The following is a 13,638-nucleotide window of genomic DNA, read 5'->3' as shown; positions in this document are numbered from 1 at the left end:
AGGAGGGAGCGAGAGAGAGAGAGAGAGAGAGAGATAGAGAGCAGAGAAGAGAGAGGAGAGAGAGATAGAGAGAGATCTGCGATAGAGAGAGAGAGAGATAGAGAGAGAGAGAGAGAGATAGAGAGAGAGAGCAGAGAGAGAGAGATAGAGAGAGAGAGAGAGGAGAGAGAGAGAGAGAGAGAGAGGAAAAGCTGCGGAGAACAGATTTGCAGAGCGGAATGTGCCACAAACTATAGAACATATGTAAAAGCTTGACATAGAATGGAAGCCAACTTCTCTATTTTCGGCGGTCCAATAACTTTTCATATTCTGTTTACAGACAACAACCAATGGCACTTCCCTGAAGCTCCCCTGTTTCAGTCTCGCCAGTTTTCAGCGGGAAGACGCCACGTCGTGGAAAGGAGGAGGGGGGGGGGGGGGGGGGCTGACACTTACATATGGCCCGCCGGTCGCACTGTACGCCTGTGCCTGTGCTTTTCCTCAGATACTGTCGATTGTCAGCTTTCATCTGACTGGCCATTTTTCTCATTTTTGTTTGGTAATGTTGTAAGTTGACTGACCTGTCTTTCGTGATTTCTTCGGTTGGCTTTTGCTGGCTCGGTCCCTGGGCGCGCACGATCCAGGTGCAACAATTCCTCGTCCGCACCCTGGGCACGTGCTCTGTTTACCCGATTCAGCAGCTTTGCTTGCCTATGGCTAATTGCTATGCTTAAACCTGTTGAGGAGGCTCATTTCACTCCGTTCAGTTGGTCTGCTTGTGTGTGTTGTAGCTGTCCAGCTGCTGTCAGTTGATGCCGCCCACCTGTCCGCGGAAGCTGATCTAGTGGTAGTACCTGCTGAACCTGCCCTGGCGATGTCCGGGTGTGATAGTTGAGTGGGCGGCGCGGGAGAGCGCCAGCATCTGTGGCGCGGTCTGGTCGGCATGCGGTGCTGTATGCCGCCCGGCCGTCTCCGGTATGAGATGGCATATTTGGGGCGCGGTGTGTATGCCGCCCGGCCGTCTCCGGTATGATGTGGCCTATTAGGGCGCAATGCTGTATACCGCCCGGCCGTCTCCGGTATGAGGCGGCATATTTGGGCGCGGTGTGTATGCCGCCCGACCGTATCCGGTGTGAGGTGGCCTGTTGGGGTGCGGCGCGGTGTGCCAACCGGCCGACGTTTGTGTGGAGCGGCCCCGCCAGCGCTCGCTCGAGGTGGTGTGGCCGTTTGTGGGCGGCAGCGGCGGTCGGCGGCTGACTGCTCACCGCCCGCTCCCCGGCTGACGTGTTGCAGACCTGCCGCCGGGCCCGCTAGCCTTCGTGGAGCTGCTGAACTCGGGCCTGCAGCGGCTGGACGAGCGCGGACTGCGCGGCACCCGCGTCCAGACGCTCCGTCTCATGAGCAACCGCATCACCTGGATCGACCCGGGCGCCTTCAGGTGGGCTCACCGACCGGGCGCGGCGGCAGCACCGTCCCGGTCTCCGGCCCAGCGCCGCACACCAGCGGCCAGGGACTGGCCTGGTCCTCGTGCTGTGGCCAGACCACATCACACATCCGACGCAATTCGTTAAGCCAATACCGGAAGAGCGTATTTGGGAGATTTTGACCAAACGGAAGGCCGTTGCATTGTTTTCTCCGGCGGTTTCAACATTTCGTTTTGCCAAGATGCGCCGACTGTTATTTTCCTTGAATGCCTCTGCTTCTTCTCAGCCATTTCACACACCATTTCACTCTGAAACTAACAAGATGACTGGGTGATAAATTACCGAAGCCTCCATTAACACCAGAAAACGTGTTCAGAGAATGATTGTGACATGACACGAAGGTGAGTGGAAATTGTGTGGCCGCACAAACCATACCAATAAATGGCCTATGGATTAAGAAATATAGATTAGCGATAAATTATCCTTACTCAGCTGGTACCAAGGCTATCTAACGCTAGAAAGCTGATATCTTCCTCTTGCCAAATTTTCCCGTCTGTGCCATGACGATGCGTAAAGTTTTAACCTAATGACTAGTTCATGAAGCATCACATGATGGCGCTTTATTATGGCAGCATTTTGTCCGGAATTCCACGTCTAAAGGAGACAAGTAAGATGGAAATACAACTTATGTGCAATACTTGTTGGATGAAAACGTAGATAGTTGAGTGTTCAGCTCGTTCCAGGAAAGATATCATTGGGAATGCTTTTAGTGAGTCCAGTCTTTTAATGACCACCTCCTCTCTTCTTAAGAAGGGCGCGAAGATTCCCAAGTATAAAGGACTGAACATCCTGCAAATGCCTTTTGTATAATGCAGTGCCATAACTCTGATGTTACCCTTGTATTCAGCGTTAGTGGGAAGAACTGCGGCCTTTGCCGCAGTTTTTGAGGCTGTGCCCTATTTCCTTTTCCGTCCCTGCGTCTTCATCTCTCAGATTTTCGACTATCTTAATGTTTGGGTCACCTAACCAAAATGATATTTCATGTCTTTTCATGTCTTTTCACCAGACATGAGGCATTACTCAGTTATCACTGCATACATTTGTGCGGACTTACCTATTCTTTAGTTGTGGTAATGGTGTGCATTTAGAATCGATTAATCATGGGCCACAATCACGACAATCACTGCTGCAATGCCTGCATACGGAGAGGCTCATTACTCGGCTAAACGTTTTAACTGGATGTGTCCAGCAGCGGTGGTTGCCAATATGAAGACGATCGCTTGATGCTTGCTTTGCAGCAGATGTTCTGGAAGCGATTCGCGCGCATGTTTCAAAGAACGAAAACGACTGAGGCATATGAGAGATGTTGCCTTGTTTGTGTTGCCATGGCGCGGGCCGCACCATTCACTCGTACATGTTCGACAAGAGGGTGTGCGGATGAAGCGCTTGATAAGCAGAATGGGTCTATTTTTCAATGTTCGTAATATTCCTAAAAAACTATCAGTGACGCGACAGCCCAGTGATTCACCTGCTGACACGGGAACATTGGAGCAGCCGCTGGGACACGAGGTTTCCTTCCTTCTTGTATGATTCTTAGCATGCTATCATACACGTGTGAATATACGTTGACAGAATAAATTAACCAGGTAGACGTTTAAGAAAATATACTTAGCATGTTATATCATTGCCGGCCATGCGAGTCACTCCGCGCGCCTGCGGCTCTCCCGTAGCGGAATGTTTAATGAAAAGTCGCTTTGAGCCTCCCAATGCGAAATGCTGCCAACGCCCCTGCACCTGCGTCCCACCTCAGCTGCCGTGTCCGTCGGCTGGAACCACTCCGGATCCGCGCCGCCCGATGCTTTAGACGTGCTCGCCGTAATACTTCAGCGTTGGCAGCAGTGCCTGTTCGTGTTTCCGATATGGGCTCTGGCTCCGGCCACAGCCGCGGTCCCTGCTCCGGCTCCGGCTCCGGCTCCGGCTCCGGTCGGCTTGCGGCCGGGGTCACGTGCGCTGGGGCGGCGCGACGCCCGCGAGGGCCGTAAACCATGCTGAGCCCCAGCTGAAATCAATGCGCGCACCTCGCGGCCGGCCCCCAGCGAGCCGGACGCAGGTGCCGGCCGGCCGGCGCCGCTCGACTGCCGGCGGCTATGGCTGCCGGGTCGGGTGTGGTCTGACAAATGGAGGTTGGGTCAGGTGGTGTCGGGTGACCCGGGGTCAGGTCAGAGAAGGTCTGGCGCGGAGAGGTCAGCTTTTGACGGGCTCTGACGGGCAGTGTCTGGCGAGAAACATCTCGCTCTGACAGGGTTAGACGAGAAGAAACGTCAGGTCAGAGCAGGGGGTGGCAAGGAAAGGCGTGGTCAGATGGTGCTACGTGCGCGGGGATCAGTCATCGAAGACCTGATCAGCGGAGGTTAAGGCATTGGAGACCTGCTGAGCGAAGTTCATGCCATTTGAGACCTGATGAGCGGAGGTCATGTCATGGCAGGGTCTGACGACCAGAGCTCGGGCCAGAGCGGGGTCTGACGGGATGGGGTCAGGCTGGTGATGTCAGGTGATGTCAAATGGTATTGGGTCAGGTTGGTGATGTCAGGTGAGGTCAAATGATATTAGATGAGCAAAGATCGGGTCAGAGGGATCTACTGAGCCGAAATCAAGCCAGCGCCGGCCCCAAGGAGCAGAGAGCAGACCAGGGCTTACCGAGGATAGGGGTCATGTCATGTGCAGTTCTGGGGGCAGAAAGGACGGTCTGACGAACAGAGGCGCTGCGGTCAAATCAGATCGGGTTTCCACACGAATCGGTGCCCACAGACAGTAAGAAGTCAGATCGTAGCAGCAGGCTGGTGCATCGTTAGGAAATCTGGCAACATCCAGCATTCTGGCAGAGTGGTTCAAAAATGGCGCGCCTGTTATGGGTGAGCGCGGAGCCGCTTGCACTCCAAGGGGCCGCACCTACCAACGATCAGTCACAGGAGGGTCACGGGCAGAAAAGAAGGCCTTCATGGGTGTCATACCATGCCTCTGTGGGAGCCATTCCAGGTGTGAGAATGCATGCTTCGGGTCAATGAGGTGCATGCCGGGGAGCTGTAGTTTGCATACTAGGCTTTCATGAGCTGTGTCCCAGGTCTATGTAGTCGAAATTCTAGGGATTTGGGTGTTCTAGGACAAATCGTGCAGCTGGACCCAAATGTTGCACCCTATCCCTTGTCTCGTCATTGCCTGGAACTTGGTACATGGAATCTTCTAGATGAGTGGGTTGATATCGAAAGTTTTAGCCCAGTGGGGCCACGGGGTCAAGCTGCAGAGGGAATAATCGTATCAGAGGCAGCGAATGCAGATTATCAAAAAACTGTAAATAAAAACAACATCCAATAAGGTCAGCACGTCTTCAAAACTCAAATGAGCTAAGAAGCCTACGAAAGGCATTGATATCTTTCTAAGGTCAATACCCGACCGTTTGGATCCGTGACCTTTTATGAAGTCCGCAATTAAGCAATTTTGCCCCCTCATCGTAAAAACAATGTGTGAGTTTCTGGCACATTCACTAACAAATGTGCTTAATTTTGGCTTTAGATTAGTCAATAAATCAATAGCATGCGCTATGTACAATCTTCAAATTTAAGAAAGGTGTTCCTACACTATCACGGCCGATAATGGTATCAAAGGATAGCTCCGTGTGTACTGAACATGTCTACATAATTTGCAATATGTTTAGCCTGTTTTGCTCTACGCAGCGTCACGCAAGGTCAGAAAAGTCGAAGGTTGACACATGAATGAAATGTACCGAACAGTACTGGCATGGTATCATTCGATTGACCCTACTGTGCTGAACTAGGCTAAGCACTCCTTTGGCTCATTGCGACGCGTGGTAGATGTTGCTGATAATGTAAAATATCGCATATTTTGCTCGCAGTAACCAAGATCTTGGTGGTCAATAAAAGCAGCATTGTATTATATACCTATATTGTATATCCGTCGAGCAGTAAACCTCCACACCATACAATTTATTCTTCGGATTTCGGCGTTTTTTTTTTCATTCCCACGTAATGCTCCTGTGATCTCTGCGTATTGAGAAGTGGCGGGGTGTGAGTTTAAAAGGAAACCTAGAACACTTACGCATATAATGGAATTTTTGTTAACACAATTGAACGGTTGTGTGGTAGGTGGAGGACAAATTCAAATGCGTAAATTTTACAAACGCAGTCGTGCTCGTAACGCTGTTGCAGTCTCCATAGTGTAGCGCATTGAGGATTCATGTGAAGGACTGGTACATTGGGGACGGATTCAGAATTCCGGGTGCCAGTATGATTTTCCAAGGAACGTTGACATCAGTCCCACCACATACAATACAGCAGACGCATCGACTACAAACATTGAGACGCTGCATGTCCCCGCACATAAAGCCAAGCCGAGTGGCGTGGAAGTCGGAGTGCCACTCTCGGTGTGTGGGGAGTGTATGGCGCGGGCGGCACGAGGCGCCGAAGTCGAGTGGGCTTTCCTCTCCCGACCCCCAACGGCGCCTTATTTGTTCGATAGCAAGGGAACCATTTGACGCCGGCGGGCCGTGCATGCAGTGGCCTTGCTTGACTGTTGTTTGTGGTCTCCGGTACAGTTAGCTAAAGGGGAGGGGCCAAATTTTTCGATTGCCCAAGCCATGCCAGTAGGGGCTGTTGTCCGTGCGGGCCCGAGCCCTGACAAGCCAGGACTCCAGCCTGCACCGCCAGTTTGGAAAACGTGTCACGTGATCTTTATTTTGTTCATGTGTTACGTGCGTAAGTGTACCAGCGACCTTTGCACAATGGGCATGAAGTCTCATAGTCACATGAGCGGGGCAATCAGAATCACGTCGCATGTTTCATCCATACACTCATTTTCCTCTGTTGCGTCTAACATTTTACCATTTGAATGTTGATTATTCGGAGAGGGAGAGTAACCCCGTTTTCCGCCTGATCGCAGCCAAACTGCCGCTCCCACCAGCTATACAGTCGAGTTTAGCATCCCGAGAGGCACGTCACCGACTCCCCAAACGAACCAACAATGAGGGCGATTTGCTAACCAGCTTAACTTCCTTTAACTTTCGTTGCAACTGCTGGAGCCAGACGAAACCGCGCCGCGCGTGGTCGTTGCTCCGATGGTCGGTTCGGTGACGCAGACATCGGCAGCCTCGCCGCAGCCGTTGAACGGCTTGTGTTCACCTCACCCACCGAACGCAAGTCGCACACGACCCGTGAACGTAGCAGCGCCTGGCCAGGTGAAACGTTGAAAGAGCGTGCGACCGTGCGGGTGAGGATGTGAACTCCGTGCAGTGATGACGTGCATGACGTGCACATAACCACACACGTCACGAGGCGTGCATCATCGGCTTATGCTGGCGCGCTGGGGCACACAAGCCGGCATCGTCCTCGGCAGCACTGTTAGGGTTGTTCTGTCTAAACCAGGTTTCAATTGAAATTTGACTGCATGCACACAGCTCTATTTTCATCCGGCCAACTACACACATCGTCATTCTTTTGAAACATCTGGTTCGTTTCCCGGCGGACTTTGAGGTGCGCAGGATTTTCAGCCGGTTGTTTCGCAATCGAGTTTGATCGCCTTCTGCTGATCGGGCGGAGGCGATGTGAATTTTCCCTCACTTCGCATCCGGCCGCCGCAGAATAAATTGCCCCGAATTCGGCCGTCTGACGATGCCTTCGCCCGTCTGTATAAGTTAGACCGCTCACAGCCCGTACGTAGCACGGAAACCCTTTCAGATAGTCACAAAGAATGATTGCAGAAACATGTCCGCTTCGCTTGAATGGTGTCTGCACTAAATACACGCAACTATGATAAGCTCAACTCCAGGCTCTAGAGGGAGAGCGTTTGAAATGTTTGGGACTGGACTACGTAATTGCTCGGATAGTTTGAATACCGGTGTAAGCGTCTGGTATAGCCGTTTTTCATGATAAACTGGCAATTAGCTTTTTTATTTTGTGTTAAACAAGTGTCATGTTTTCTTCGTTTAGTCACCAAATGACATCACCAAATCCAGATGGCATCCCCGTCTTACATAAGAGCCGTACACTTAACTGTCTTCAGTTATGAGGTATCCAATGTCTTCTTTGTAAACCTTTTGATTCCATGCACATAAAGCATGTGTTTTACTGAGCGGAACCATACCGGTGCAACATAGCCGTCGGTTTTGTGATATGCGTAAAACATTGAAGCGTGTTACTTGATTTGTTGCATTAGGTCGACACCCGCTTGTAAATACAGGAATGTTTGACACGTGTCAGCCTGCATGGATCGGAACTGACCGTGTTATATACGTAGCGTAGTTTTTAACAAAAGCACGGAAATGTCCGCTTGGGTACGCGATGAAAATGTTGATCATGATGGAAAACTTAGTTGCAAGATACTAAATTGCACACCTGCACCTGGATGGGTATTTGTGTGACTGACAAAAGTAAAACTCAGTTCATTTGCTCCTCTGTTTGCAACTCATTTGCCCATCTCTTTTGCCGTTATTAATCAGGTGATCTCGTGAGCTGTCGTGAGTTCGGTCTGACCACAGCTGACTGGCCGTTTTGGCGTAGCTCGACCTTGAGCCCAGCCAGCTGAGTCTTGCAGTTTCTGTTCAGGAATCCCAACCTGAAAGATCCCACCTGGCTTGAGAAGGCAATTATCGGTTTATGCGATACAAGATGAGAATCGGAAAGGGTGGGGGTGGAGGTGGAGGTGAGGGTGGGGAGAAGTTATTGCGCACAGCGGTGGCGTTTGCAGGAAAGGGAGTGTTGTTGGGTTGTGCGTTTTTTTAAAGCTTTGGTATGCCGTTACTTCCTGATGTCATCAAACACTAATAGAATGAGTCTCACACGACTGCATATTGATTGGTGTTTATTGTCAGGACGGTGCGTCACGCTAGGCGACCATAAGATGACTCGACAGAACTGAAGATATGTAGAAATTCAAACAGCACAGCTTAGTGCACAACGATCGATAGGCTTACCTTGTACCAATATGTCACCGAGAAATCATGCAAGAAGCTTTTAGCCAGACCCCAGTTTTATCAATCCTAATTGCAAAGCTGTGCATTCGTTAACTATGCAATGTAAATACACGGATCGGAAATGCGTTTATGAAGCTCAAATTCTGATCCAGAGGTATTCCTGAACTAAACAAGTCGGTGAAATCATACGTCGCGACTCACCTGCTTATGCGGCGCGATTTAAAAGCATGCACGTTCTTACCTGTGTTCAACGCAACTTGGTCCAGGCATGGTTCTTTTTCACATCCAAGGCGCCGTGATGTCGTTCGTTAATGCTACAAATATGGTTGCTGTTAAAAGCAAAGTACGCCTATATGTTATCTGTTATGTACAAATATTGAGACAGCGGTAGCCGATGCCCAGTCAATACTGGCCTGGCTGTAGTGGAGCCTGTAGGCCGGCAGTATATCTTCTCGTCGCGAGACTGTACCAGGAAATGTTTACCGATCATGAATGCATTGAAAGCTGGAGCTAACGCCTAAAGTTGCAGGCTTTTTCGGAACTCATGCATTTTAACTGCTTCAGAATAGTATACCAGCAAAAACAGTGGGTCTTTAAGTACCTCGTCACCAAGTCGGAAAATATACGTGGTGCCGTGAAGTGTTTGTTCTGAGTTGGCTGCGCTACGCTGTCTACTGGCCTCAAGAACATTTGAAACTTGGCCAATGCGGTGCAAACGTTTACTCCGTAGGCACCGATGGTGTAATTCGATCAACTTAGGTCAACTCCGGTCAATTTAGCCGTATGTTTCACCCTTCAATCACAGATCTAAAAGATCGAACTGACATCTCATCACGTAAACGTATGGTGCGCAGCAATCCAGAGAAATAATTTCTAGCGATTATTTAATATTTAAGACCAACGAGTCTAGCGTATATGTGAAGAAAGGCAAGGCAATTTTAAGATAGTGTTGACGTAGTTCTGCTTTTTCACGGAACTTTTTCAGGAAGTCACTCCTTTGTGATAACCCGAGACTGGGCCTAAAACTTGTGTCTTGTGTCTTTTTGTGTCTGTGTTTGTTAGTTAATGTGTCTTTTTGTGTGTCTTTTTTGTCCACTAGCACTTTCTTAAGGTCCCGTCAAACTATAGAACGGACGACATGCATGCATGCGGAGATCAACTACCAAACTTAAATTCGCTGATCCGTCAGCAATACTTTAGATGTTACCCTCTGCTGACGCCCAGCAGTGACTTCAACACGTTTCAAGCTGTTTTATATTTGTGACGCGGGCTCGACCGTGCTCAGAGGCGCTTCCATGGCGAGTGGATACGGTCTCCATGCACAATCCCACCCGTTACACCGATGCAGCTTTGTGTGGTCTCGCCAGGCCGCTGATAACGGGAGCATTTTTAAATCAACTTCTCATGTAAAGACACAATATCGGCCACACCTATGCGACTCCGCGATGATCAATGTAATAGCGATGCTTGCTCTTACGCTGGCCAGTGCGTCGTCGTCTTAACCCTCACCAATGTATCTGGACTGTGTGAGCTCGATTACCGCTTTCTTGCAGTAGTCTTCTCGAGTATTGTATTTGGACATATGCTATCAACAAATGTATCAAAAATACCACTTTTCTCACCCTCTACACCTCACTCAACCCTCCTCCCCTGCCCTCCCCCCTCCTTCCCTCTCTATCTTTCTCTTTCTCTCTTCTCTCTCTCTCTCTCTCTCTCTCTCTCTCTCTCTCTCTCTCTCTCTCTCTCTCTCTCCTCTCTCTCTCTCTCTCTCTCTCTCTCTCTCTCTCTCTCTCTCTCTCTCTCTCTCTCTCTCTCTCTCTCTCTCTCTCTCTCTCTCTCTCTCTCTCTCTCTCTCTCTCTCTCTCTCTCTCTCTCTCTCTCTCTCTCTCTCTCTCTCTCTCTCTCTCTTCCTTACCTATGTCTACATCTCCCCTTTTCTGTTTGTCGCTCCTTTCTCTCTCCCCTTCCCCTTCTCTCCTTCTCCTTCCTCTCCATTTTTCCCTCGCCACCGGTAACAGTAGAGCTCCGTGTGATCTGCTGTGCTCTGCTCCTGCTCCAGGTCCGTGGGTCGCACGCTCAGCTCGCTCGACCTCAGCTTCAACCAGCTCTACTCACTGCCGTCAGAGTTATTCCACTCAATGACCAACGTGACTTTCATCAATCTGTACGGGTGAGTGGCGCCGGTAAATGTCAGAGCCCAGTCATCAAAGGCCGCCATCGTTTTCGATTTGCACGCGTTGCATAACGCCGGTGGTGAGTGACGCCGTCTCCAGCCGCCCTCGGCGGCAGCCTGGCCCCGCCGTCCGAGCGGACAAGATTGTCGCATGGTTTTTAACTGGTGTGCTGGACAGACGCTTGAAACTGTGCGTTCCCGTGGTCTTCCATGATTGGTCGTGAATTGCGATAGGGGTGCAGTTAGGGCGCTGTGAGGCCGGGGCGACCTCTTCCTCGTGAGCGCAGATTTTCGTTTTTCGGCATAGATGGCTCCGACAGGGAGTTAAAAAAAACCGGCGTGATGCGTACTCACCGAGCTCCTCCCCGTTAACAAAATCCTAGCTCTGGTGTGACGTTTTTTCACGCGGCGCGAGCGTCTTCTTGGCTTGTGCGGGACCAATTATCTCCTGCCCAACGCTTCCTGGGGCGTCTCACGGTAACGCACTGAAGCAAACTGTCAAGGGCGCCGTTATGTGCTTTAACTAGGATGACACACAAAGACCAGGCCACTACAGTCAGCTAGTTGCTCGTTGTTTCGACGCGTCCTCACGCTTGCCAGGATGGCATCGTCTCGGCCGGCCTGCGCGCCTTTGTCGCTCTAAATTGTAGGTGCTCTGAGCGTTGCGCTGATTGCTAACTGTGATCATTCTCGTGCTTGGTGCATAAATGACCTCAGCAATCGACTGCTGCTTGTCTGCGTAATCTCAAATGCTTGTTTCTAATCTAAAGATGCTCTCACAAGAGGTTTCTCTCGCAGTACATATGCACGTTCCCTCCGTTCAGTCTTCCCTGAAGCCCACGCAGTTTTGTGCGTCCGGAGACTGTTCTTGCTGGAGACTGTTCTTGCTGGTCTTGCCCTCGCTGGTTTCGTCCGCCAGTCGGGCCGCCCACCGGCGGCATTGCCCCACCTGCCAGCGTTGCGGGCCTGTCGCACTGATGGCTCCAGGGGGGAGGAGGCTGATCTGATGCGGCAGGGGGCCGGCTGACCTGCCTGCGCCGGGGGCCTGTCGTCCTGATAAGGGGAGGGGGCTGATCTGATGCGGCCGGGGGCCGGCTGACCTGACGGTGCCGGGAGCCTGTCGTCCTGATAAGGGGAGGGGCTGATCTGATGCGGCCGGGGGCGGTGACCTGCCTGCGCCGGGAGCCTGTCGTCTGATAAGGGGAGGGGGCTGATCTGATGCGGCCGGGGGCCGGCTGACCTGACGGTGCCTGGAGCCTGTCGTCCTGATAAGGGGAGGGTGCTGATCTGATGCGGCCGGGGGCCGGCTGACCTGCCTGCGCCGGGAGCCTGTCGTCCTGATAAGGGGAGGGGGCTGATCTGATGCGGCGGGGGCCGGCTGACCTGACGGTGCTGGAGCCTGTCGTCCTGATAAGGGAGGGTGCTGATCTGATGCGGCCGGGGGCCGGCTGACCTGCCTGCGCCGGGAGCCTGTCGTCCTGATAAGGGGAGGGGGCTGATCTGATGCGGCCGGGGGCCGGCTGACCTGACGGTGCCGGGAGCCTGTCGTCCTGATAAGGGGAGGGGGCTGATCTGATGCGGCCGGGGGCCGGCTGACCTGACGGCGCCGGGGGCCTGTCGTCCTGATAAGGGAGGGGGCTGATCTGATGCGGCCGGGGGCCGGCTGACCTGACGGTGCCACCCGCAGCAACATGCTGCACGAGCTGCGGCCAGCCGACTGGCGCTGGTTGCGCCGCTCGCTCAGCCAGGCGTTCCTCGGCGAGAACGAGCTGCGCCGGCTCGCGCCGGGCACGTTCGGCGCGTTCGAGCGGCTCGTCTCGCTGAACCTGGACAGCAACCTGCTGCGGCAGCTGCCGGCCAGCGCGCTGCCTGCTGGCCTCCAGGTGCTCACAGCCAACAACAACCAGCTGCAGCAGCTGCCCGTCGACGCCCTCCGCAAGCTGCACCGGCTCAACCGGCTCCAACTCAGAGGTGCGAACTGAGCGGACGCGAAAGGGGTGGCTGCTGAGTGGACGCGGGGTCGACGTTCGGACGCTGGGCTCTTCAAAGTCCATGCGCTTTGTGCTAGGTTTAGCCCTGGACGACAATGTCGATGGGGCTACCCTGGTACAACGGGTAACCCCATCGATGCCCTAACGCAGGATCTAGATTCTCTGGCTCTGGCACAGCGCGAGATCTGTGTGTCATTGGGGCTTTACGAGGCACTCAGCTGCTGAGGCTATATGGCGTCACCTGCCTCCCACCCTGGCAGGAAGGGCGGGCACCGCGGGGAATCAAACCCCGCACCTCTGGTCTCCCAGACGCGCAGCGGCTAACGCACAGCGCGGGACCTAGATTCGCATGTAAACAGATGCATGATGTTGGACTTGTGACGGTATTCATGCATAAACGCACCACTGGTGTCAAGATCTGAACCGGCGCCCGACTATATGCTGGCGTCCTTCCTGACCTTCCGTCCCCCCTCCCCTCCTCCCCTCCTCACAGGTAATGCGATCAGCCGGCTGCCATCCGAGTCGGTGGGCGCGCCGCGCCGCCTCGTGGAGCTGCACCTCTCACAGAACCGGCTGGAGGAGCTGCCCGGGCGCCTCTTCAACGGCTCCGTGCGGCTGCGTGACCTGCACCTGCAGTACAACCTGCTGACCAGACTGCGGCGCGCCGCCTTCGCCGGCCTCCACCTCACCAGGCTCTTCCTGGCACACAACCGCGTCAGCTGGATCGATGACGACGCCTTCCATGGGGTGCGTGACTGGGGAGGCGGATGACAGAACACCTAGCGGGAGCGACGGGCCGGTAGCCAGCGCACCGCATGAGGCCCCCAAGCCAGATTATAAGTGATTCCGGAGATGGGTCGTCGAACTTGTGGAGTGCGGCTGATTGCTCTAGATTGAATAGCGGGGCAGTGCGAGCCAATTAAGCGATCTCGTCTTTAATTGGCGAATGCGCAATGCTCAAGACACAAAATTAACTTGTCAACGTAAACAACTAGCTGCAGCACCACCCTGGCGTACAGGCGTCTTTCCGCGGCCGCTGCCTGCGCCCGGTCGGGCTCAAATGACACAGACCTCCGCGAAAATTCCGTC

The 13,638-nt window shown here is 53.0% G+C and overlaps 1 protein-coding gene across 1 annotated transcript; it reads left to right on the top strand.

Moving 5' to 3' along the window:
* Positions 1–1,272: 1,272 nt before the first annotated feature.
* Positions 1,273–13,320, top strand: LOC119102424 (chaoptin; the record flags this gene model as incomplete). Its single annotated transcript, XM_037225791.1, is given in 4 exon segments — positions 1,273–1,417; positions 10,445–10,555; positions 12,246–12,529; positions 13,043–13,320. Coding segments are annotated over 4 exon segments (818 nt in total), but the record flags the coding sequence as incomplete, so codon positions are not given.
* Positions 13,321–13,638: the final 318 nt, after the last annotated feature.

Source organism: Pollicipes pollicipes, unplaced genomic scaffold, assembly GCF_011947565.3.
Source record: "Pollicipes pollicipes isolate AB1234 unplaced genomic scaffold, Ppol_2.1 Scaffold_5724;HRSCAF=6776_pilon_pilon_pilon, whole genome shotgun sequence".
Taxonomy (NCBI): domain Eukaryota; kingdom Metazoa; phylum Arthropoda; class Thecostraca; order Pollicipedomorpha; family Pollicipedidae; genus Pollicipes; species Pollicipes pollicipes.
The sequence above is the reverse complement of the archived record's forward strand: the minus strand, read 5'-3'. Positions and strand labels throughout refer to the sequence as shown.